This window comes from Macaca mulatta, chromosome 20 (genome assembly GCF_049350105.2).
Source record: "Macaca mulatta isolate MMU2019108-1 chromosome 20, T2T-MMU8v2.0, whole genome shotgun sequence".
Lineage (NCBI taxonomy): Eukaryota > Metazoa > Chordata > Mammalia > Primates > Cercopithecidae > Macaca > Macaca mulatta.
Window position 1 is genome coordinate 6267539 of NC_133425.1, and position 23687 is coordinate 6291225.

At 52.5% G+C, this 23687-nt stretch overlaps 1 protein-coding gene across 8 annotated transcripts in view; it reads left to right on the top strand.

Annotated features, from left to right (window-relative positions):
• The window catches only part of SEC14L5 (SEC14 like lipid binding 5), an 81919-nt gene that overhangs the window by 55721 nt on the left and 2511 nt on the right, over nt 1-23687 (top strand). For 4 of the 8 annotated variants that reach the window (XM_077983894.1, XM_015125493.3, XM_077983895.1 and 1 more), the window contains exons 8-16: nt 219-408; nt 3720-3808; nt 3918-3988; nt 6381-6552; nt 8997-9131; nt 10702-10836; nt 11669-11896; nt 14346-14524; nt 18220-22515. In XM_077983894.1, coding sequence (XP_077840020.1) covers nt 219-408; nt 3720-3808; nt 3918-3988; nt 6381-6552; nt 8997-9131; nt 10702-10836; nt 11669-11896; nt 14346-14524; nt 18220-18331 — 1311 coding nt within the window. In that variant the 3' untranslated portion in view covers nt 18332-22515. 8 annotated transcript variants of the gene reach the window in all.

Below are 23687 nucleotides of genomic sequence, written 5' to 3' on the forward strand. Positions count from 1 at the left end.
GTGATTCTCACTGCAGCCTTCGCCTCCTGGGTTCAAGCGATTCTCCTGCCTTAGCCTCCTGAGTAGCTGGGATTACAGGCGTGCACCACCACACCCGGCTAATTTCTGTACTTTTTGTAGAGATGGGGTCTCACCATGTTGCCCCGGCTGGTTCTGTAATTTTATCTGCTGGGTCAGGGGATACCGTTCTGTGGGCTTTTTACTTCTTTGTCTCTCAGATTCCCAAAGATGAGCATATCCTTCGGTTCCTGCGGGCTCGTGACTTCCACCTGGACAAGGCCCGGGAAATGCTGTGCCAGTCCTTGAGTTGGCGGAAGCAGCACCAGGTGGATCTCCTCCTTCAGACCTGGCAACCCCCTGCCCTGCTGGAGGAGTTCTATGCAGGGGGCTGGCATTACCAGGACATAGGTGCGTGCCTCCACCCACACCATGTATAGGGCATACTTTGGGCACTGCCAAGTGCACTTACTTTATTTATTTATTTATTATTTTGAGATGGAGTCTCACTCTGTCACCCAGGCTGGAGTGCAGTGGTGCCATCTCAGCTCACTGCAACCTCCGCTTCTTGGGTTCAAGCGATTCTCCTGCCTCAGCCTCCCCAGCAGCTGGGATTACAGACACCTGCCACCACACCTGGCTAATTTTTTTGTATTTTTAGCAGAGGCGGGTTTCACCATGTTGGCCAGGCTGGTCCCAAACTTCTGATCTCAAGTGATCTGCCTGCCTGAGCCTCCCAAAGTGTTGGGATTACAGGCATGAGCCACTGCACCCGGCCCCAACGCACTTTAAATGCCATGCGTCATGCTAACATCTTATTATTTTTCCTTTTGACTCTTCCAGGCATCTAGAAATGCTTTGAAGTGACAATCTAGGTAGGAAGAATCAGAGCTGGAAAGCTCCGGGGCTTGAGGAAGAGCCATTTCTCCACTGGGCTGAGTGAGCCCACCATTACTCACAATAATTGCGATTGTATACGTAACAGGTGCATACATTTTGTATGATTTCCAAGGGCAGCTGTAGCAAATTAACACAAACTTGGTGGCTTAAAACAGTAGAAATGTGTTCTTTTACAGTTCTCGAGGCCAGAAGTCTGGAGTCAAGGTATCAGCAGGGCCGTGCTCCCTCTGAAATTTCTAGGGGAGAATCCTTCCCTGCTTTTTCCAACTTCTGGTGGCCGCAGGTGTTCCTTGGCTGGTGGCAGCTTCACTCCAGTCTCTGCCTCTCTCTTCACATGGCCTTCCCCTCTGTGTGTCTGTGTCCACACCTCTTCTCATAAGGACCCTAGGACATTGGATTTAGGGCTAAGCCCAAATCCGTGTGATTTTATCTTGAGATCCTTAACTGATTACCCCTGCACAGACTATTTCCAAGCAGGGTCCCTTTGTTTTCTTTTTTTGAGACAGTCTGTCTATGTCACCCAGGCTGGAGTGCAATGGCATGATCTCAGCTCACTGCAACTCCGCCCCCCGCGGTTCAAGCGATTCTCCTGCCTCAGCCTCCTGAGTAGGTGGGACTACAGGCGTGCGCCACCATGCTTGGCTGATTTTTGTACTTTTAGTAGAGATGGGGTTTCACCATGTTGGCCAGGCTGGTCTTGGAACTCCTGACCTCAAGTGATCCGCCCGCCTTGGCCTCCTAAAGTGCTGGGATTACAGGAGTGAGGCACTGCAACCAGGCATGGGTTACATTTTAATGTCCCCATGGATATGAGTTCTGGGGACGTGATTCAACCCATTACAAATATAGTTTCTGGATTTTTAAGTTAAATTGCCACTGAAACCTGTATCTAGCACACTTTCCAATGTCCTTTATCTAAACATTCCTCTATATCAAGTAGGGTAAACGCTTGACTCTGCTGAAGAGCCGGCTGGCATGGTTTCTGTTAATGCACGATCAATCTTCCTTATTTATGGAATCCATATTTATGAACTCCCCTTATTGCTGAAATTTACTTGTAACCCCCAAATCAGTATTCACAGAAATTTTTCAGTCATGCTGAGACATATTCAGAGTGGCAAAGTATTGGAGTCGCTCATCACACACGCTGTCTGCTGAACGACGTGGCTCCTGCCTTCTTGTTTCAGTTCTCATACCCTAAACAGTGTCCTTTTTGTGGCCTATTTAATGCCACATTCTTATATTTTTGGGCTTTTCTTTGGTGACTTTGCTGTTTAAAATGCCCCCTCGTGTAGTGCAGAAGTGTGCCTAGCTTTCCTAAGGATGAGCAAGTGGCCACGTGCTCCATGCAGAAATCACCCAGAGTGCTCTGCTCGCTTCAGATAGGCACCAGCTGCAGGGCTGCTGGCCATGAGTTCAACGCTGATAGATCAGCAATATACATTCAAGTGTCCTTAAATAGAAACAGAAGCTGGGCGCAGTGGTTCACACCTGTAATCACAGCTCTTTGGGAGGCCAAAGCTGGAGGATCTCTTAAGCCCAGGAGTTCAAGACCAGCCTGGGCAACATAGTGAGACCCCCACCCCCACCCCGAACCTACATCTCCACAAAAAATACAAAAAAATTATCTGGGCATGGTGCTGCATGCCTGAGGTCCCAGCTACTTGGGAGGCTGAGGCAGGAGGATTGTTTAAGTCAGGGAGGTTGAGGCTGCAGTGAGTTGAGATCATGCCACTGCACTCCAGCCTGGGTGACAGAGTGAGACCCTGTCTCAAAGAACAAAGAGGCCAGGCCCGGTGGGCTCACGTCCGTAATCTCAGCACTTTGGAAGTCCGAGGTGGCAGATCACTTGAAGCCAGGGGGTCGAGACCAGCCTGGCCAACATGGTGAAACCCTGTCTCTACTAAAAATACAAAAAATTAGCCAAGCGTGGCGGTGCATGCCTGTAGTCCCAGCTACTTGGGAGGCTGAGGTGTGAGAATTGCTTGAACCTGGGAGGCAGAGGTTGCAGAGAGCTGAGATTGTTCCACTGAACTCCAGCCTGGGTGGTACAGTGAGACTGTCTCAAAACCCAACAAATCAACCAGCCAACAAACAAAACCCCCACATAAAACAAGGTTATGTATTGATTGGTTGACAAAAAGTATTATGGGGTCGGGTGCGGTGGCTCATGCCTGTGATCCCAACACTTTGGGAGGCTGAGGTGGGTGTATCACCTGATGTCAGGAGTTTGAGACCAGCCTGGCCAAGATGGTGAAACCTCATCTCTACTAAAAATACAAAAATTAGCCAGGCATGGTGGTGGGCGCATGTAATCCCAGCTACTCAGAAGGCTGAGGTAGGAGAATCACTTGAACCTTGCATTTTTGGGCTTTTCTTTGGAGGCGGAGGTTGCAGTGAGCCGAGATCGCACCACTGCACTCCACTCTGGGCGACAGAGCAAGACTCTATCTTAAATAAATAAATAAATAAATGAAAATGTTTTGTAGAGAAGGGATCTCACTATGTTGCCCAGGCTGGTCTCAAACTCCTGAGTTGAAGCAATCCTCCTGCCTCAGCCCCCCACAATGCTGGCGTTATAGGTGGGAGTCACTGCGCTGGCCCTTATCCTCCTCGTAACACTTCTGTTTTTCTGCCTTTCATAATAAGTGGCGTCAGCCCCTCTTGGAAGCAGGCAGGGTGCTAGTAAGTGAAGGCTGGATCGGGCCTTGGTGGGTTGCAGCCTGAGGGGGTGAAGCCCTCACCTGCAGCTGTGACCTGCCCCCTTGTAAGCAGTCCTCTAAATAATGGGCTCTTCTTTTTGCTCGGCCCCATCCACAAAGACGGCCGCCCCCTCTACATCCTCCGCCTGGGCCAGATGGACACCAAAGGCTTGATGAAGGCTGTGGGGGAGGAGGTGCTGCTGCGGCACGTGAGTCAGGGGTCTCGTTCCTGGACCCTGTGGCCGGGGCCGGGCCTGGGAAGGGCTGCACGGGGTGGAGGAGCGAGGTGGGTGTTCAGGAGCACTGTCTCCCTTCCAGGTTCTCTCCGTCAATGAGGAAGGACAGAAGCGGTGTGAGGGGAGCACAAGGCAGCTGGGCCGTCCCATCAGGCAAGAACCTGGGCTGGGGACAAATCCCCCCTAAACAGCAAAGACGGAGGATGAAGAGGGGTCCACCGTGCGTGTGTACTATGCCAGGCAGCGTGCCAGGAGCTTCATTCTCCCCCAGTTTCTACAGTGGTCTTCTGGGTCTTCAGGCAGGGCCCATAAGCATCCCCATTTCTTATGCATGAGGAAACTGAGACTCAGAATGGTGGCCCCCATAGAAGCTTGTGAACTGGTCAGGACAGAGCGGGATTTGAACCTGGGGTCTTGTCCAGCTTCCGGCTCAAAGACTTTATCCTCCCACTCTGCTCAACAGTCTCCTTGACTTTGCTTTTTGAGATCAGCTCTCCACCACGAGTTCTGCCTTGGCTCTGTCATGGCACATCCAGGAACCCACTGTCCTCTGACTCCCCCACATTTCTGTTCCTGAGCTGTTTCCTGGAGCCAGTACTTTTGGTGGCATCGCCCCAAAAGGCAGCAAACCTTTCTGAGCAGCAGCTTCCTCTTCTGTAAAAGTGACTTTTTTATTTTTTTATTTTTTGAGACAGGCTCTCACTATGTCACCCAAGCTAGAGTGCATTGGTGCAATCATAGCTCACTGCAGCCTTGACCTGCTGGGCTCAAGCAATCCTCACACCTCAGCCTCCCAAGTATCTGGGACTACAGGTGTGCACCACCGTGCCCAGCTAATTTTTGTTTTTTTGTTTCCAACATGTTGGGATTATAGGCGTCAGCCTCTGCTCCCGGCCTGTAAAGAGGCTTTTAAAAATTGATTCTCAAAAATAATAATGGTTTAAAAATAATGCGAACATGGATCTTGCACTTGCTATGTAGCAGGTGCCCTTCTAAGCACCTTGATTTAGTTCCTCCTCCTAAACAGCCCTGTGAGACACGGGCGGGCAAGACCTGCTGTTCCAGCTTTTCAGCCCCCAGTATCCAGATCTTTGTGAAAATTAAAGTTCCTTTGCTGTTTGGAGATTTTTTTTTTTTTTTTTTTTTTTTTTTTTTTTACAGAGTCTCATTCTGTTACCCAGGCTGGAGTGCAGTGGTGCAATCTTGGCTCAATCCAACCTCCACCTCCCGGGTTCAAGTGATTCTCATGCCTCAGCCTCCCAAGTGGCTGGGATTGTAGGCGCCCACTGCCACACCTGGCTAATTTCTGTATTTTTAGAAGAGATGGGGTTTCACCACGTTGGCCAGGCTTGTCTCCAGAGATTTTCTTTCTTTTTTTCTTTTTTTTGAGACAGAGCCTCTGTCGCCCAGACTGGAGTGCAGTGGCACAATCTCGGCTCACTGCAAGCTCCACCTCCCGGGTTCACGCCATTCTCCTGCCTCAGCCTCCCAAGTAGCTGGGACTACAGGCACACACCACCACGCCCGGCTAATTTTTGTATTTTTAGTAGAGACAGGGTTTCACCATGTTAGCCAGGATGGTCTTGATCTCCTGACCTTGTGATCCACCCGCCTCAGCCTCCCAAAGTGCTGGGATTACAGGTGTGAGCCACCGCGCCTGGTCTATCTCTAGAGATTTTCTAAGGACACGTATGTTGGGGTGGGACTGGGAATCAATCCATTAGTGTCCTGGCTGGAAGCATAATTCATCCCAGATGGTTCAAATGAGGGGGTGTCATGAAGGGATGCTTTGGAGAGGTATGTACAGGTTTAAGGAAACAATCTGGGAGGGAAAGGTTCCCAGGCACCAGCCACTGCAGTCAAACAGTTATTTTCCTAATGAATGAGTACTAATGAAACGGAGGCACAGAGAGGTTCAGGACTCCACCAAGCTCACACAGCAAGTGGCAGAACTGGGATTTGAACCCTGGCCATCTGACTGTGGAGTGCATGCTCTCGGCACCTCTGCTCTATTCAGTAGTTAGCATCTTTTCAACAATTAACTCATTTATGCCTGAGGTTGCAATGTTTTGAATTTTTGCCATCAGACCTTGGTGAGCAGTAGGATAGAAATAACTCCCACACGCTTAGCGTTCCAATAGTGGAACACTAGGCCTAAATGGCCACTTGTGATAACCAGTTTTAACTGAGGGTATGCGGTGTGCCCGTCCTTGCAGACAGCTTTGTATATACCATCTCACTCGATCCTAACAGCAGTTGTTTCAGATGGGGACTGTTACTACGTTTGCCACTGTCCTGTGAGGAAGTGGGTCTGTGGCCCTGACCCAGAGCTCTCAAGGGTGGAGGTGAGACTTGAATGTGGGCGCTCAGCCCTGAAGTCCACACTCTGACTCTCTTCACCGCATGGGCTCCCTACTGTGGCAGAAGCACCTCCTCTGCTCACAGCCCTGACTCTCAGAGCCTCCCTGTTCATCCCCCGTGGGGAGGGTGTTGGTGGCCTTGGGAGCCAGCAGAGCCAGGTGGAGCTGGGGCCGTTTCTGCACAGCTCCTGGACCTGCCTGCTGGACCTGGAGGGACTCAACATGCGGCACCTGTGGCGGCCGGGGGTGAAGGCCCTGCTGCGGATGATTGAGGTGGTTGAGGACAATTACCCAGAGACCCTGGGTCGGCTGCTCATCGTGCGAGCGCCCCGCGTCTTCCCCGTGCTCTGGACGCTGGTAAGAGCTGGAACCTGGGCCAGGCCCTTCCCGGGGGTGGGATGGGATGGGATGGGATGGGATGGGATGGGATGGGATGGGAAGGGAAGGGAAGGGGCCCCTCTGCGAGCAGCTCTGTTCTTTTCCTGTTTCATTTCATTTAATAACTTTTTGGAGATGAAACTCACAAAGCAAAAAGGTCACACTTTTGAAGTATAGACCCTAGTGGTTTTTAGTGTATTCACTGAGTTAAGCAACCGTCACCACTAGCCAATCTCAGAACATTTCTGTGGCCCCAAAAAGAACTCCCATGCCTATTAGCGTGGGTCTCAAATTCCTGGGCTCAAGCGATCCTCTTGCTTTGGCTTCTCAAAAAGTGTTCGTATTATGGGTGTGAGCCACTGAGCCTGACCTGAAATATACTTTATGTTGTAACCCGGTGGGTACACGTGTGCATGCACGTGTGCATGTGCACACATACACAAGAGAAGGGTGCAGCCGGCCACCGCACAGCGTGGGCAAAGGCCAGGAGGCTGGACGCAGCTTGATGTTTTGGAGGAATTGAAGAAACAGTCCAGGGTGACTGAGCAAAGAGGAGTGAAAGGGACGATGGCACCTGAGGAGGCTGGAAGATGTACAGGGGCCCGTGGTGAAGATGGGACCTTGTCCTGGGGCAGTAGGGACCCATGGAGGGTTCAGTAGCAGGGGAGGGTGGGGGACAGATTTAGGGGCCAGGAAGTTGTCTAGCTTTTGTGGGTGCTTCAAGGCTCTGTTCAGGTGAGGCCAGGCGGCAGGAGCTGCTTCTGAAGCTTTTTTTCCCTAATTGTCCTAATCTCCGGGAAAATTAAGTTCACCTGCTGTTTGGGGTGGTTTTGGGAATGCGAGTGCATTGGCCGGGGTCCTGGCTGGATGTGGACCTCACCCAGATGGTTCAAATGAGGGGTGTCCTGAAGGGGTTCCTTGTAGAGGTGTGGGCAGGGGAAGGAGAGACCCCAAGCACCAGTGACTGTAGTAAGCCTGGCCACCCCCAAGAGGAGGGAATGTCCTTGCAGAATCCTGGGGAAAGCTGGGCCGGGGGTGGGGGCAGGGAGTTACTAGGGGGTCAGCCTCAGCCTCCTGGGGCCCAGCACAGCACAGGGGGCAGTGGGGCTGGGGACAGGAGAGGGCCCAGCACAGCATAGAGGGTAATGGGGCTGGGGACAGGAGAGGACCCTGCATGGGGGGATTATAGGTTCCTCATCCATCTCTTGCTTGCGACATTCCTTGTAGAACTGGCCTGTTTCCTGACATGCCAAGGGCTCCTTCCTTCCTTCTCTCTCTCCCACTTCCTTCTTTATCAACGTGTGGCTTAGAGCTCAGTGTTAAAATGGATTCCAGCTGGAATAAACAAACTGTGGAATACTGTTCCATCCATGTAATGGAATAGCATTCATCCATAAGAAGGAAGCGGCCGGGTGCGGTGGCTCATGCCTGTAATCACAGCACTTTGGGAGGCCGAGGCGGGCGGATCACGAGGTCAGGAGATCGAGACTATCCTGACTGACACGGTGAAACCCCGTCTCTACTAAAAATACAAAAAAACAAAACAAAACAAAACAAAAAAAACGGGTGTGGTGGGGGGTGCCTGTTGTCCCAGCTACTCGGGAGCCTGAGGCAGGAGAATGGCATGAACTCGGGAGGCGGAGCTTGCAGTGAGCCGGGATCATGCCACTGCACTCCAACCTGGGCAATAGAGCGAGACTCCATCTCAAAAAGAAAAAAAAAAAAGAAAAGAAGGAAGCACTGATCCATGCTCTAACACAGAGGGACCTTGAAAACATGATGCTCAGTGAAAGGGGCCAGACGGGGAAGTCCATGTACTGTGTGATCTCCTTTATATGAAATGTACAGAATAGGCACGGGCACGGTGGCTCACACCTGTAATCCTAGTACTTTGGGAGGCTGAGGTGGGCAGATCACCTGAGTTCAGGAGTTTGAGACCAGCCTGGCCAACATGGTGAAAATACAAAAGTACAAAATCAAAATACAAAAATTAGCCAGGCGTGGTGGTGGGAGCCTGTAATCCCAGGTACTCAGGAGACTGAGGCAGGAGAATCGCTTGAACCTGGGAGGCGGAGGTTGCAGTGAGCCAAGATCGCGCCATTGCACTCCCGCCTGGGCGACGGAGCGAGACTCTGTCTCCAAAACAAAAACAAAAACAAAAAACGCGCAGAATAGGCAAATCCACAGAAACAGAGCGTAGATGGGTGGTTGCTCCGGGCTGGGGGAGGGGAGATGGGAAGTGACTGTGGGGTGGGAGTGGAGTTTCCCTCTGGGGTGATAAACAGGTAGAGGTGCTGGCTGTACAATGTAGTGAGTGCACTGAAAGCTGCTGAACTGGGCGCTTTACAATGATTAATTCTATGTTGTATGAATTATATCTCAGTAAAAAAATATATCCATCTTGCCGTATATCCTGGTTTCAGATCAGCCCCTTCATCAACGAGAACACCCGGCGGAAGTTCCTCATCTACAGTGGCAGCAACTACCAGGGACCCGGAGGCCTTGTGGACTATCTGGATAGAGAAGTCATCCCTGACTTCCTTGGGGGAGAGAGCGTGGTGAGGCTTCCGCGTCCGCAGCCAGAGCTGGGCTCGAGGAGGTGGCGCGGCTGGCTGGGAGGCTGGGAGTCCTGGAGCGGGGCTGGGAGGTGGAGCGGGGCTGGGAGGTGGAGCGAGGCTGGGAGGTGGAGCCGGGCTGGGAGGTGGAGCGGGGCTGGGAGGTGGAGCGGGGCTGGGAGGTGGAGCGGGGCTGGGAGGTGGAGCGGGGCTGGGAGGTGGAGCGGGGCTGGGAGGCTGGGATTCCTGGAGTGGGGCTGGGAGGTGGAGTGGGGCTGGGAGGTGGAGCGGGGCTGGGAGGCTGGGATTCCTGGAGTGGGGCTGGGAGGTGGAGCGGGGCTGGGAGGTGGAGCGGGGCTGGGAGGTGGAGCGGGGCTGGGAGGTGGAGCGGGCTGGGTGCGGCACGTGCACTCTGCCTGGGGAGGGTCTTGCTGGCTCTCAGCAGCCACAGGGCTTGCTTTAGAAGCTGCTTCAAAGAGAGGTGGTGCTGTTTTGAGGTTGGGCCTTCCTTTGGGTCCTCCAAACATAGTGAGTGAGATAGAAGTTTCTGGAAGCCTAAAGACTGGGCCAGTCAAAGGCTGACCCATTCTGTATTCCCATCAAAGACATTGCCAAGCAGCAACAACTTTACCTGCTCACTCACTGCAGGGGAGGTGACTCCAATGTCTCTGCAGCTCTGGACCGTGGCGCTGTGGCTAGTCTGCAACGCACAGTCACACAGCCTGAGACCATCAGGATCCCCCTTCAAGGGAGGCAGTGTCCAGGCCCCTTTATTGCCTCCCCTGGGGATGAAATGACAGGCTGAGGTGACCCTAGGTCACAACCCTGTCATCTCACATGGCCCCCAGTGGCCTGGGCCCTCTTTGTTTCTAACAGAAATACCAGACAGTGAACTTGCATCATTGCTGGATTTTAAAAAAGTCTTTTCCTAGGAATTTTTCCAGGCTTGCCTGTTCTCTCCATTTGTGGTACGTGGCACACACGACTTATTTTTAGCAAACGGTTCTCCAGAGCTGAGAGTGGCTTGTGGAAGGACACTGAACGGTGGCCTTGCTTTGCTAATCCCAGTGTTTCTACAAGTGAAACGGGGTGGGGGGAATCATTGTTTGGTGGTGGCAGGTGGGTCTGCCAAGGCCTGCCCATCCAGGGGGCCTTTGGTTTGGGGAAATCTGTCGATTTCAGTGCAGTGACTGCTCCACCCCCGCTTCTGAGGGGGAGAGGCAGCTGCTATGGGCTGCGGTGTGGAGAGGCCCCCAACCTGGCTGTCAGTCCAGCACAGGGTAAAGGGACATGAGCATGGGGCTGTGACGAACGTGGGTTTGTGCCCTGGCACACTCACTTTCTGCTGTGACTTGCCCACGCCTCCATTCCTTCCTCTGTGAAACGGGAAGAATAATAGTCTCCACTGCACGGGTGGACCTGGGGATTAAATGGGGTCATGGAAGCCCACAGCCTACTCAGTAAGAGGTTGCTGTTATGAACGGCTTCGGGGGTCACGCAGCACCCTCCTGTGGGTCAGGCCAGCCAGACCTCGACTGGCCCTGACCCGCTGCCCTTTATCTCTGGCCTACAGTGTAATGTCCCTGAGGGAGGGCTGGTCCCCAAGTCCCTCTATATGACGGAAGAGGAGCAGGAGCACGCGGACCAGCTGTGGCAGTGGAGCGAGACCTACCATTCAGCCAGTGTGCTCCGCGGAGCCCCCCATGAGGTGCCTGGGCCTGGCCGTGGAGGGCCCACTGGGCTGGGGGTCTGTCATCTTAGGTCAGGTGACCCCAAAACAGCTTGAGATGAGGATTCTTTATTTTTTTTTTGAGATAGAGTCTCAGTCTGTTGTCCAGGCTGGAGTGCAGTGGCACGATCTCAGCTCACTGCAACCTCCGCCTCCCGGGTTCAAGCGATTCTCCTGCCTCAGCTTCCCAAGTAGCTGGAATTACAGGCACATGCCACTGTGTCCAGCTAATTTTTGTATTTTTAGTAGAGACAGGGTTTCACCATGTTGACCAGGCTGGTCTTGAACTCTTGACCTCAGGTGATCCGATGGCCTTGGCCTCCCAAAGTGCTGGGATTATAGGTGGGAGCCATGGCACCTGGCCTCTCTCTCTCTCCTCCCAGGTTCAAGTGATTCTCCTGCCTCAGTCTCCCGAGTAGCTGGGATTATAGGAGCCAGCCAGCACGCCTGGCTGTTTTTTGTTTTGTGTGGTTTTTTTTGTATTTTTAGTAGAGATGGGGTTTCACCATGTTGGCCAGGCTGGTCTCGAACCCCTGACTTCAAGTGATCCACCTGCCTTGGCCTCCCAGAGTGTTGGGATTACAGGTGTGAGCCACCAAACCTGGCAGAGATGAGGATTCTTATGCCAGTGATCTGTTGCAGGTGAGGTCTCAGGAGAAAACTAAGGAGAGGAGGGCATTCCTGTAAGGAACGAGCATGTGGCCTGGGAAAGGAGACCCCAGGGGGCACCCACAGTCCCTCCTGCCACCGTCTTCCCAACCCCAGCTCTCCTGTCTCGGCTGTGACTCAGACCTCGCCTGTCTCCACGCAGGTGGCCATGGAGATTCTGGAAGGGGAGTCGGTCATCACCTGGGACTTCGACATTCTGCGAGGGGACGTGGTGTTCAGCCTGTACCATGCCAAGAAGGTGCCCAGGCCGGGCGCCCGGGAGCCAGGGACCAGGGCCAGTGGGCAGCTGATCGACAAAGGCTGGGTCCTGGGCAGGGATTACAGTCGTGTGGAGGCGCCCCTCGTCTGCCGGGAAGGGGAGAGCATCCAGGTTTGCATTCTCTGGACCGCTCATTCGCTCGCCAAGCAGCACTGAGCGTCCACCACGTGCCAGGCTTCTGGGGATACAGCGGAGGACAAACTGGGCTGCTGGTCCCCAGCCTCAGGAACCCTGCAGGACAGGGCAGAGGAAAGACACACAGGGTCTCACGTAATGAAGTGCTCACCTGCCCAACGGCAGCTGGTGCAAAATCGAGAAAGCACAGGGTGCTCTGCTGAGAGGTGGCTGGTGTCTTGGGGAGGAGCACAGGGTCTGGAACCTCAGTTTTCCCCATCTGAGAAACGGGACTTCTAACAGGATCTAACTGTATTTGTTTCTTGGGGTTGCAGTAATGAGTTACCACAAACTACATGGCCGAAAACAACAACAATTTATTGTCTCGCAGTTCGGGAGGTCACAAGTCCAAAACCAAGGTGTTGGCAGGGCCACGTTCCCTCTGAAGGCTCTAGGAAGGGGTTCATTCTACGCCTCTGTCCTAGCCTTAGGTGGCCCCTGGCAATCCTGGGTGTCATTGGCGGGTAGATGCATCACCCCAATCTCTGCCTCTGTCCTTAAAGGGGTTTCTTCTCTGTCTGTCTCTCTTCTGAGTCTCAAAACTCCCTTCTCTGCTGCAAGGACACTAGCCATCGCATTTAGGCCCCACCCTAAATCCGGTTCTTGTTTTTTGTTTTGTTTTGTTTTTTTTTTGGTTGAGACAGGGTCTCACTCTATCCATGATCAGGACACTGTTGTGGGGCTGGGAGTGCAGTGATGTGATCACAGCTCACCACAGCCTCCATCTCCTGGGCTCAAGTGATCCTCCCATCTCAGCCTCCTGAGTTGCTGGAACTATAAGTGCCCGCCACCATGCCCAGCTAAGTTTTGTATTTTTAGTAGAGACGGGGTCTTGCTATGTTGCCCAGGCTGGTCTTGAATGCCTGAGCTCAAGCAGCCTCCCAAAGTGCTGGGATTAGAGGTGTGAACCACCATGGCTGGCCACACCCTAAATCCTTAACCATAAAGACCCTATTTCCAAATAAGATAATATTCTGAGGTTCTGGTTGGACATGAATTTTGGGGGTACACTGTTCAACCCACTGCATTAACTCGTGCAGGGGGAAGGATGAGCATGTTGAAATTTGAAGTCTAGGTTGCCTGCATGCATTCAAGTGGCTTCAGTGTGGACGAAGACCTTGAGTTGTGGCTGGATCTGGGAGGGGTTGAGAGGGGATGATGTTCCAGGTGGAAGGAATAGAAAGAACAAAATTGAAGCCGCAGGGAGAAGGCAGGTGGACACGCGGGCAGCATGAGTGCTGAGGAGGGGCTAGAAGTTAGTTTGGATGGAAGGGGAGGTGCTAAGGTTCTGAGGTCAGTAGTCAAGATTTTTGATGCACACTGTGGTTTCAGAACTGATACAAAATAAACTGTAGGTCTTGGGCAGGGCGCAGTGGCTCACGCCTGTAATCCCAGCACTCTGGGAGGCCGAGGCAGGTGGATCAACTGAAGTAAGGAGTTCGAGACCAGCCTGGCCAACATGGTGAAACCCTGTCTCTACTAAAAATACAAACAAACAAAAAAAATAGCCAGGCATGGTGGCATGTGCCTGTAATCCCAGTTACTCGGGAGGCTAAGGCAGGAGAATCGCTTGAACCCGGAAGGTGGATGTTGCAGTGAGCTGAGATTGTGCCATCACACTCCAGCCTGGGTGACAGAGTGAAACTCCATCTCAGGAAAAAAAAAAAAAAAAAAAGAAACTATAGTCTTGGAACAGAACTTGGATGTGTAACCGGAATATGGGCTGTCCCTGTTGACCCCACATTCTCCAGGAGGCCAGTATTGCAGGTGGAACGTCACTCTGACTCCCCAAATGACACATGCACATGCAGCACCAGCTCCATGAACACTGGCAGACGCTGCAGATGTCACTAAAGTTCCCAGTGGGGAGAGGGTGGAGGGCCGTCCTGCATGTCCTTCACGGCCACCCCTGGGTCCCACTGAACTTCTCAACCCAGAGCAACCCACAATGGCTCTTCTTGTAAAAACAGACACTTCCCTTTCTCACTCTCCCTGACCCCTCCACAGATTCTCTCTAAGTGCCTGTGAGCTCCTGGCCCAAATCCCTCTCCTAATCCCCTTGGTTTGCAAATCCCGCTCAGCAGAGCAAAAACCCATAAAATCCAGGTGTTTAAGCACCTCTGTTGTCCTGAAGTTGCACCACCCGCCCAGGCATCAGCTCCTTCCCAGATTAAGAGGGAGGCTCTGGTCCCAGGGATACGGGGGTAATAGCAAGGACGGCTTCCAGAGGCCCTGACAGGAGGATTTGCTGGTGGACGGGAGAAAGGGACAGAGGGAGAAGAGCCCCAATTTCCAAGCCTGGTGATGAGAAGCCCACGACGGCTCAGCCCCCTCGACCTGTCCTCAGGAGGACCCAGGGCCTCAGGGCGGGGCTGCTGTGTTTCAGGGCTCCCATGTGACCCGGTGGCCCGGCGTCTACCTGCTCCAGTGGCAAATGCACAGCCCCCCCGGCAGTGTGGCCTGCAGCCTCCCGGGCGTGGACGACGTCCTGACGGCTCTGCACAGCCCTGGCCCCAAGTGCAAACTTCTCTACTACTATGAGGTGCTCGCCTCTGAGGACTTCAGGTAGGAGGGCTCGGGAGCGGAGGCCTGGGCAGGAAGGGCCCTGGGGCTGAGGAACAGCGCAGATGCCTGGGCTCTTGTCTCTCCGCTGGGTCAGCTTCTCCGGGGGTGGGGCCCCAGCATGGGCATGGCTGGAGTTCCCTCACTAGGGTATGAGGAGGGCCCAGCTCTGTGTCTCTGACTCCACTTCTGAAGCAGGGCTTTTCCTTCCGATGAAACCCTGGGCAGAAGCTCAACTTTTTGGAGCACCTGGAGGGGAGGAGAAGGGGAGCCTGAAACCCTCTCATGTGGGCCTCCCCTCACTCCTAGAATTCCATGGGAATATTTTAGAATATTCTAAAAGAGTGCCTTTAGACAACCCTCCCCAAGTTGTTGCTTTCAGAGAGACAGGGAAGTGTAATGGTTAAGACCTCCAGCACTTCCTGGTTGCTGTGTGACCTCGGGCAAATCACTTTACCTTCCTGAGCCTCAGGTGCTTCATCCCTTAAATGGGAACCACTTGAGCCCCAGTCTTGTGGGTGTATCATGAGAATGAGATGGCTGGGGGAAGCTGCCTGTCACCTGGGCGTGCGGTATGGATGCCACAGCAGAAATGAAGTAAAAGGTCTGGAGGCGGAGCAGGCAGTTTCTTCAAGGTTTTGCATTTTATAAAAGCACGTATGATTTTGCACCCTGCTTCTTGATGGATCTGCATTAGTTTTCATCCAAGAATAATGCTTTAAATTCTTTACTGTAGGGGTAAAATTGAGGTACCAGGAGGGTGCTGAGTCTAGACCCCAAATTCCAGGTGGAGCTCCAAGGATCCCAGGGGCATGGGCAGCCCAGAGTGAGGAACACTGGGCCAGAGTCTTTATCCAAGGAGGGGTCCCATAGCTTGTCGGGGGGCTGGTGATTCACTCTTTGTGATCATGTTTCGGCCATCGATCCTCAGTGTGAGGCGAGAGGCTGAGGCCCTGGGGGACACAGAAGAATAGACGCAGGCATTGGAGGTCTGTCTCTGGGAGGGCTGATTCTGAAGCCGGGCATGTGGAGGCCAGAGGGGTGGGCTGGACCAGACACTGCACACCAACCTGTCTAGGGTGGTCACCATGAGAGGACCTTACTGCCCTGTCCTCCTGTAGCCTCATAAGAAAATCAGTTCAAAGGCCGTTTCCTGGTCACCCTCAGGGGGCAGGTGGCGGCTTCGATCGTGGGCAGACCAGACAGATAGGGTCTGCCATCATGAAGCAGAAACCAAATGCTCACACCCAAGTGTAACTATGGTCAGCGATGGATGCCATGGCCAAGGTCACTGTATTAGTCTGTTTCCACACTGCTATAAAGAACTACCTGAGGCCGGGTGTGCTGGCTCATGTCTGTAATCCTAGCACTTTGGGAGGCCGAGGTGGGCAGATCACCTGAGGTCAGGAGTTCTAGACTAGCCTGGCCAACATGGTGAAACCCCGTCTCTACTAAAAATACAAAAATTAGCCAGGTGTGGTGGTGCATACCTGTAATCCCAGCTACTCGGGAGGCTGAGGCAGGAGAATGCCTTGAACCTGGGAGGTGGAGATTGCAGTGAGCTGAGATCGTGCCACTGCACTCCAGCCTTGGCCACAGAGCGAGACTCTGTCTCGAAAAAGTGAGAGAGAGAGAAAAAAAGAGAGAACTACTGAGACTGGGTAATTTATAAAGAAAGGAGGTTTAATTGACTCACAGTTCCATATGACTGGGGAAGCCTCAGGAAACTTATAATCATGGCGGAAGGCAAAGGGGCAGGAGAGAAGAGAGCAAAGGAAGCCGCACACTTTTACACCATCAGACCTCATGAGAACTCATTCACTATCGCGAGAACAGCATGGGGGAAACTGCTGTTTCCCCCCGTGCAAAATCATATGCGCTTTTATAAGATGCAAAACCTTGAAGAAACTGCCTGCTCCTCCTCCAGACCTTCTTCTTCATTTCTGCTGTGGCATGCAGTTTCCTCCCACCAAGCAATCACCTCCCACCAGGTCCCTCCCTCAACACGTGGGGATTACAATTTGAGATGAGATTTGGGTGGGCCATAGAGCCAAACCATATCAGCCGTCCAGCCAGGAGGTGCTCAGGGATATAACCTAGAGCCTTAGCACAGGATAGGGGCCTGGCCTAGGGTTGGGAGAGGGAGTGGGGGAAGGAGTATGGAACATGACACTGGAGTGAGATCTAAGTGGTGTGGTGGTCACACAAGTCACCAGGGGGTCTTTTTATTTATTTATTTTTAGACACAGAGTCTCACTCTGTTACCCAGGCTGGAGTGCAGCGGTGCAATCCTAGCTTACTGTAGCCTTGAACTCCTGGGCTCAAGCAATCCTCCAACCTCAGCTTCCCAAGTAGCTGGGACTATAGGCGTGTACTACCATGCCTGGCTATTTTGTTGTTGTTGTTGTTTGTTTGAGACAGAGTTTCACTCTGTCACCCAGGCTGGAGTACAGTGGCACGATCTCTACTCACTGCAGCCTCTACCTCCTAGGTTCAAGCAATTCTCATGCCTCAGCCTCCTGAGTAGCTGGGATTACAGGTGCGTACCACTACGCCCAGCTAATATGTATATTTTTAGTGGAGACCAGTTTCACCATGTTAGCCAGGCTCGTCTCGAACTCCTGGCCTCAAGCAATCCGCCCGCTTCGGCCTCCTAAAGTGCTGGGATTACAGGCATGAGTCACTGCACCCAGCCAATTTTAAAATTTTTTGTAGAGACGGGGTCTCGCTATGTTGCCCAGGCTGGTCTCAAACTCCTGGCCTCAAGCAATCCCCCCTCCTCAGCCTCTCAACGTGCTGGGATGACAGGCATGAGCCATGGTACCTGGCAAAGTTCTGCATCTCTAACAAGCACCGGGCACTGCTGGTGCTGCCAGTTCCCAGACCATGCTTTGAGAAGCAAGGCCCTAAAGCTGCACTGTCCCATCCGGTCGCTGCTAGCCACCTGCAGCAATTTAACTTAGCAAGCAGAATGAAATAAAAGGAACAATTTAGTGCCTCAGTCGCATGGGCCACATTTCAGGTGACCAGCAGCCCATGTGGCCAGTGGTTGGTGTGTTGGACTGTGCAGATGTAGAGCACATTCATTGCAGAAAGTTCTTGGAGGCTGGACATGGTGCTTCATGCCTGTAATCCAAGTGCTTTGGGAGGCCGAGGCCCAAGGATCGCTTGAGCCCAGGAGTTCGAAACCAGGCCTGGGCAGCATAGTGACAGCCCCGACTCTATACAAGAAACGAAAGTTCTCAAGGATGGCACTGCCCTGAGGTTTGGAGTAGGAGTTAACCAGACAGCTCGGGGAGGAGAGAAGGGGCTTCTGCCTCAGGCTCAGCGCACACGAAGGCCACTGCAAGAGCTAGGAGGAGGACTGTGGAGTTTGAGTGCAAAGAGCAAGGAGGGAGTGAGATGGGAGACAGGGCCAGGGACTCCCCAGGCCGTGGCGGCCTTAGGGCCATGCAAGGGCCTCAGGCCAGGGGAGCCCGTGATGGGTCTGTGGCAGGCTGGGCTCCGTCTGGGGAGATGGGGGTGTGGGGAATTGGGTAGCACTTTTCTCTTCATGGTGTCACTTGCTTTTCCTTCTGCATTGGCCTAGGGCCCTGGGGCCTGATTTTGCAGCATCAACAGCTCTTCCACTGCTGTATGTCAGCCCAAGGGCCTTGTTACTGCAAGAGGGTAACGTGTGCCACACTCTTCCTCCCCAGAGGCTCCATGTCCAGCCTGGAATCCTGCACCAGCGGCTTCTCCCAGCTCAGCGCAGCCACCTCGTCCTCCTCCTCCGGCCAGTCTCATAGCAGCTCCCTGGTCTCCAGATAGCCAGGCCCAGTGTTTCAGGGCCGCCCGCTCACCTCCAGTGTCCAGAATGAAAAGCCAGCTAACTGCAGGGCCTGGAACCACGTGGGCTAGAGCCCCAGGCCTAGATGCTGCCCAAATTGGGGTGTCTGGAGTAGATGGCAAGGATCCAGGCCTGGCCCGTGTGTGGTGTCAGGGCTCTTGAAGTTGCAAGGACAGAACCATCTCCTTCTGGCTTCGCAGAAGGAAGACCAAGCCAACGCCAGGGTGTCTATGTCTACCATACCACACCTTTGGGACATCCAGGCTTAGCGATGTCAGCCAGGCCCATCTCCCCTCTGTCCACCTCTTGCTCTGCTTTTGCCATGCAGGGGACCATTGCTATTAGGTGCCCTTCTCCTCCCCGCAGCTCGCCTGCATAAGGGATCCTCTTCCTACCAAAGGCTCCAGCCCACTTCCCAGAGTTAAGTCTTAGCCTGGAAGGGGGGGCGGTTCCCAGATCACTTCCTGAACCAATCACAGTTGCCAGGGACACTGGGGAATGCTGATTGGCCAGCAGGGTCATGCCCAATCTGGACCAATCACTGTGATCCAGGGTTGCAGTGAGGTGCAGTGATTGGCCAGCCTGGATCACATGCACATCTCTGGAACCAACCTCCTGCTCTGAAAAGGGCTAATGGGTGCCTCAAGGAGTATTGGGGTTCCCCCTAAGAAGACGGGGGAAGGATGCTGGGGAGGCAGAAATGTAGGGTGTTCACCTTTGGCATCTGGTTGCATAACGTTCTGTTATGCACTATTAAGATGTGCTTGGTGAGCAGTTCAGTGAGTTACAGGCACTGCTCTTTGTGGGGAACAGCACATCCTGAACTGAAAATCCATGTCCCCTGCACGTGGCCAGCATGGCCTAACCCTGACCATCCCTGATTGGAGAGGGTGGGAGAACCCTGGGTTTCTGCTAAGTTCCAGACAGCGATGGGGTGACTGAGGCTGTCTGGATACCCCACTGACATGCCTTTCTCTCCTAGGGAACTGTTTAATTATGACTGTTTTTGGTTGTAAGCCACAGAGACCCATGCCCAGGTGCTTAAACACAAAAGGGTGACCATTCATGGGTGCATAGAACTGGCCAGTCTAGGAGGGCTTGCTTCAGGTAAGGCTAGATCCAGGGTCTCAACACAGAGTCCTGACTCTCCCTGGGAGTGGAGGCTGTTGCATCTGCTCTGGGGCAGATGTGACTCTGGAACTAGGTTCAATATTGACATGACTTTCCCTAGTTTTACTACACAGAGCATCTTGGGTCTCCTTGGGGCCTGAGGACATTTCTCCTTTCCTTTCCTGGGCTCCCCAAAAGGCAGCCAGTCAGGGGTCACCAACTTGAAGCCTGATCTGGCCTGCTTTTAGTGTTCTTTTTTGCCTTTAGAATGGCTTAAAAATTGGGGCATTTCACATCAAAATCAGGATTTCTGGCTTCCCTTAGGCATTTGGGAGCACTGGCAGAATAGGGTCACTATTGTTGGATGAAGGCAACACCTCTGCGCCCCTGGAGCGGGCCGCTCTAGTCCCTACCCCATTAACTTGCACCCAGCGCACATTACACATCCTCATGACCTGCGTGACAGGAGCCTCACTGACATGGCTCTGTCAGCAGTGGCTGGTACCCTTGTCTCCTGGCCTTGCTTAGAGTTGGGGCTCATCTGTGACGGAGTAACTGAGCCAAGGGGTGGTTCTGTGGCCACAGGAATCATCTTTATGCAGGCTCAGCATGCAGGGCCAGGAGACTTATCTCCATGCCAGCCTCAACCCCAAACCCAGGGCAGAGAGAAACGGTCATCTTTTCAGACACATCCTTCTTCCTGCTGGGAGACAGCCTCGCCCACCTTCCTGTTGGCTCTCTGTCTGCTTCTCAGGTATCTGAACAAAATAGATTGCTTTGCACCCTGCGTCAAGGTGTGTGTGCACATGTGTGCATAAGAGACAGACTGATTGGAAGGAGACGTTCTCAAAACTAATGGCTCCCATGTCACTGGGCATTTATTGCTGAGAGCAACTTGCAATATTTTCAACTGTCTTTAAGTGAATTTCCAGCTTTTCTCTTAAAAACTAGATGTTATCCTACAAGTATGCTGGGATAAGCTGCCCTGGCAGTCTTCATACATTTATTGTGTAGCCCCAGAGAAGGACGCAGAAGACTTTTACTGGAGGAAGCTGGAGCTGCCTGTTCCAGAGGCAGGGGGTGTGTGCCATCAGCTGTCCACCCTTAACAGTGGGGGTGAGGAACCTCAGGCCCTTTCAGTTCTGCCTTGAGAGAGCTCTCTCCCCAGGGAAAAACCAACCCAAACTGGCTTAAGCAACAAAGCAAATTCCCTGGGTCCTGTATTGGGGACGGCTGAAGGTGGCTGCTGCTTCAGGTATGGCTGGATCCAGGAGCTTAATGTCTTCAGGCCTCTCAACTGCACCCAGGCCTCTTGACTCTGCATCTCTTTGCATGCTGACCTCATTCTTTCTTCCATCTGGCGGGAAAGATGGCTGCCAGCAGCCCGGAGCCTATAACTTCAGGATTCACACTCTTTAAGGGATGCTTTTCCATCTCAAATCTCATGGAAGGCTCTGATTGGCCCAGCTTGAGTCACATGCTCATTCCTGTGGGCCACACTGGCGAGGAACTAGGGTCCTGTGATTGACATTCCCTCCAGAAGCAGCAGCAGGATTTCGGAGGGCCAGTCTCCCAATGGACAAGAGAAGCTGGACTACAGAACCAGCAGGTATCTATGGTGGCATCTGCTACGGCCGGCGCTCCTCCCATGTGGAGGTCTCGGGGACCCACCTTCAAGCATCATCAAGGTCATTCTTCTTGCCTTTGGGAGGCCTGGAATTAAACATAATCCAAGGAAGGGATTGCCAAGCTTTTGGCTTTTGAATTTCCCCTGAGCCAAAGGCTGGAAGTGCCTTGGCTTGGGCTTCTTACATCGTTAGTTTATTAATCCATTGTGACCAGGACAGAAGCAACCCGCAGACAGCATGACTGTTGGTGTTTGGGCACCTGGGTCTTGAATTTAGGCCAGGACTCAAACCCCAGCCTTCCTTTCACTAGCTGTGTAACCTTGACCAGGTGACTTAACCTCTCTGTGCCTCAGTTTCCTCATCTGTAAAGTGAGGATAGCAGTGCCTACCTCAATAGGTTGTAGTGGGAAGAAATGAGGGAGTAGCTGTAAAGCTTTTAGCACAGCTCCCAGAACACTGAAAGCGCTCCATTGATGTCAGTGGTCATTCTGATTACTTAATGCTTCTCGTCCAAAGACTCCAGTTTTCTTCCTGAGGTTACCTATCACTGTTTTTCATGATTGCACCCAGAGAAAAGTAGATGTCAAGAACTATTGCCCTCTGAGTTGGGTGTGCAGTCTTTTTCTTTTAGAAACCACTTGTGTGGGCTGGGCGCGGTGGCTCGTGTCTATAATCCCAGCACTTTGGGGGGCGGAGGCCGGCAGATCGCTTGAGTGCAGGAGTTCAAGACCAGCCTGGGCAACATAGTGAGACCCTGTCTCTACGAAAAATTAAAAAATGAGCCAGGTGTGGTGGTGCGCACCTATCGTCTCAGCTGCTTAGGAGGCTGAGGCAGAAGGATTGCTTGGAGGTCAAGGCTGGAGTGAGCCATGATCCCACCACTGTACTCCATCCTGGGTGACAAAGCAAGACCCTGTCTCAAAAAAAAGAAAAAAAGAAAAGAAAGAATCTGCTTGTGTTTTCTGGGTAAATCCACTCATCTGAAGGAGTGTATTCTGAGTGGTATTTCCCTTGGCAGTGAGAAAATGTTTTTTCCAGAGGTTGCAAATGGAGAGTTTGAGATTCCTTTTTTCTGCTCTGCACTCTCTGGAATTCCCCCTCCCCACTGTAAAATTAATCGTTCACTGAGAATAGTGTAATTCTTTTCAACAAAGTCTCTTTGAGCCAGTGCAACACGATGGCTTTTTTTGTTTGCCTGATCATTTGCTCCAACCCGCAGCGTTAAACGTTTTCCATTTGGATAAGCTTGCATCGTCAGCTTCCTGAAACCCTGGAGATTTCCCCTGGGCTCGTTCAAGAATTTTCCAGCTGTTGTTTAAAAGACTTCAGAGCGAGCTTGTTCAGCCTGTGGCCTGCGGGCTGCATGCGGCCCCAGACTGCTTTGAATGTACCCCAACACAAGTTCGTAAACTTTCTTGAAATGTTCAGTGTTTGTGTGTGTGTGTTTCTTTGTCTTTTCAGCTCATCAGCTATCATTAGTGTATTTTATGTGTGGCCCAAGACAATTCTTCTTGTTCCAATGTGGCCCAGGGAAGCCAAAAGATTGGACACCCTTGCTTTACGGCATTTGAAACAGGAGTGACATCACCCCCAAGGGGCTGCATATCTGTTTAATACAGGTATAACTGCGTATTATACATATTGTATGCATATGTAATGGATTGGATAGCATGTCCCCAAATTCACGTCCACCCAGAACCTTAGAATGTGACCTCATTTGGAAATAAGGTTTTTGCAGATGTAATTAGTTAAGGATCTCAAGATTGGTTACTGGGCGATGTGAAGGAGGATTACAATTTTTATCAATTTTTATATATAAAGCAGAAATACACTGTATCAGTTTCCTAGGGTCGCTGTGACAAATTATCACACGCTTCTTAGCTTAAAACAACAGGAATGTTCTGGAGGCTGCAAGTCCAGAATCAACGTGGAGGCAGGGCCCTGCTCCCTCTGAAGCCTGTAGGGGAGGACCCTTCCTGGCCTCTTCCAGTGTCTAGTGGCACCTCGTGGCTTGTGGCCGCATCACTCCAGTCTCTGCCTCCATCATCATATGGCCTTCCTCTCTCTCTGTGTTTCCTCTTCTTGTAGGGACACCAGTCATTGGATTTAGGACCCATCCTAAGTCCAGTGTAACATCTTGAGATCCTTAACTAATTACACCTGCAAAGGCTCTGATTTCCTATTTCCAAGCGAGGTCACATTTTAAGGTTCTAGATGGACGTGAATTTTGGGGCATGCGACTCAACTTACTATGTATGCATACAATAGATAACCAGATACACAGTTATATCTGCATTAAACAGATGTGAAAATCTCTGGGGCCCACCCAGCACTGCTGGAATTTTACCGGCCAGGTACCCAGGTGAAAGTGAGGGCCCTGGCATCCATCTCTCCTGGGCTGCTCTGCCCTCCCCCTGGGGTTTTACCAAAGTGCCAGACCTGGTGTCCTGGAGAGCTGCATCCCAAGACAGCCACAGTCCTGACGTCAGAAGGGTGTGATGGGCCCTGTCCAGGGTGCCACCTGTCCTTCCCGTGAGCTCTCTCGGGGCACGGAGAGTGGAGCTGGCTGCCACACAGATCCTGGGACTCTGAAAAGCCT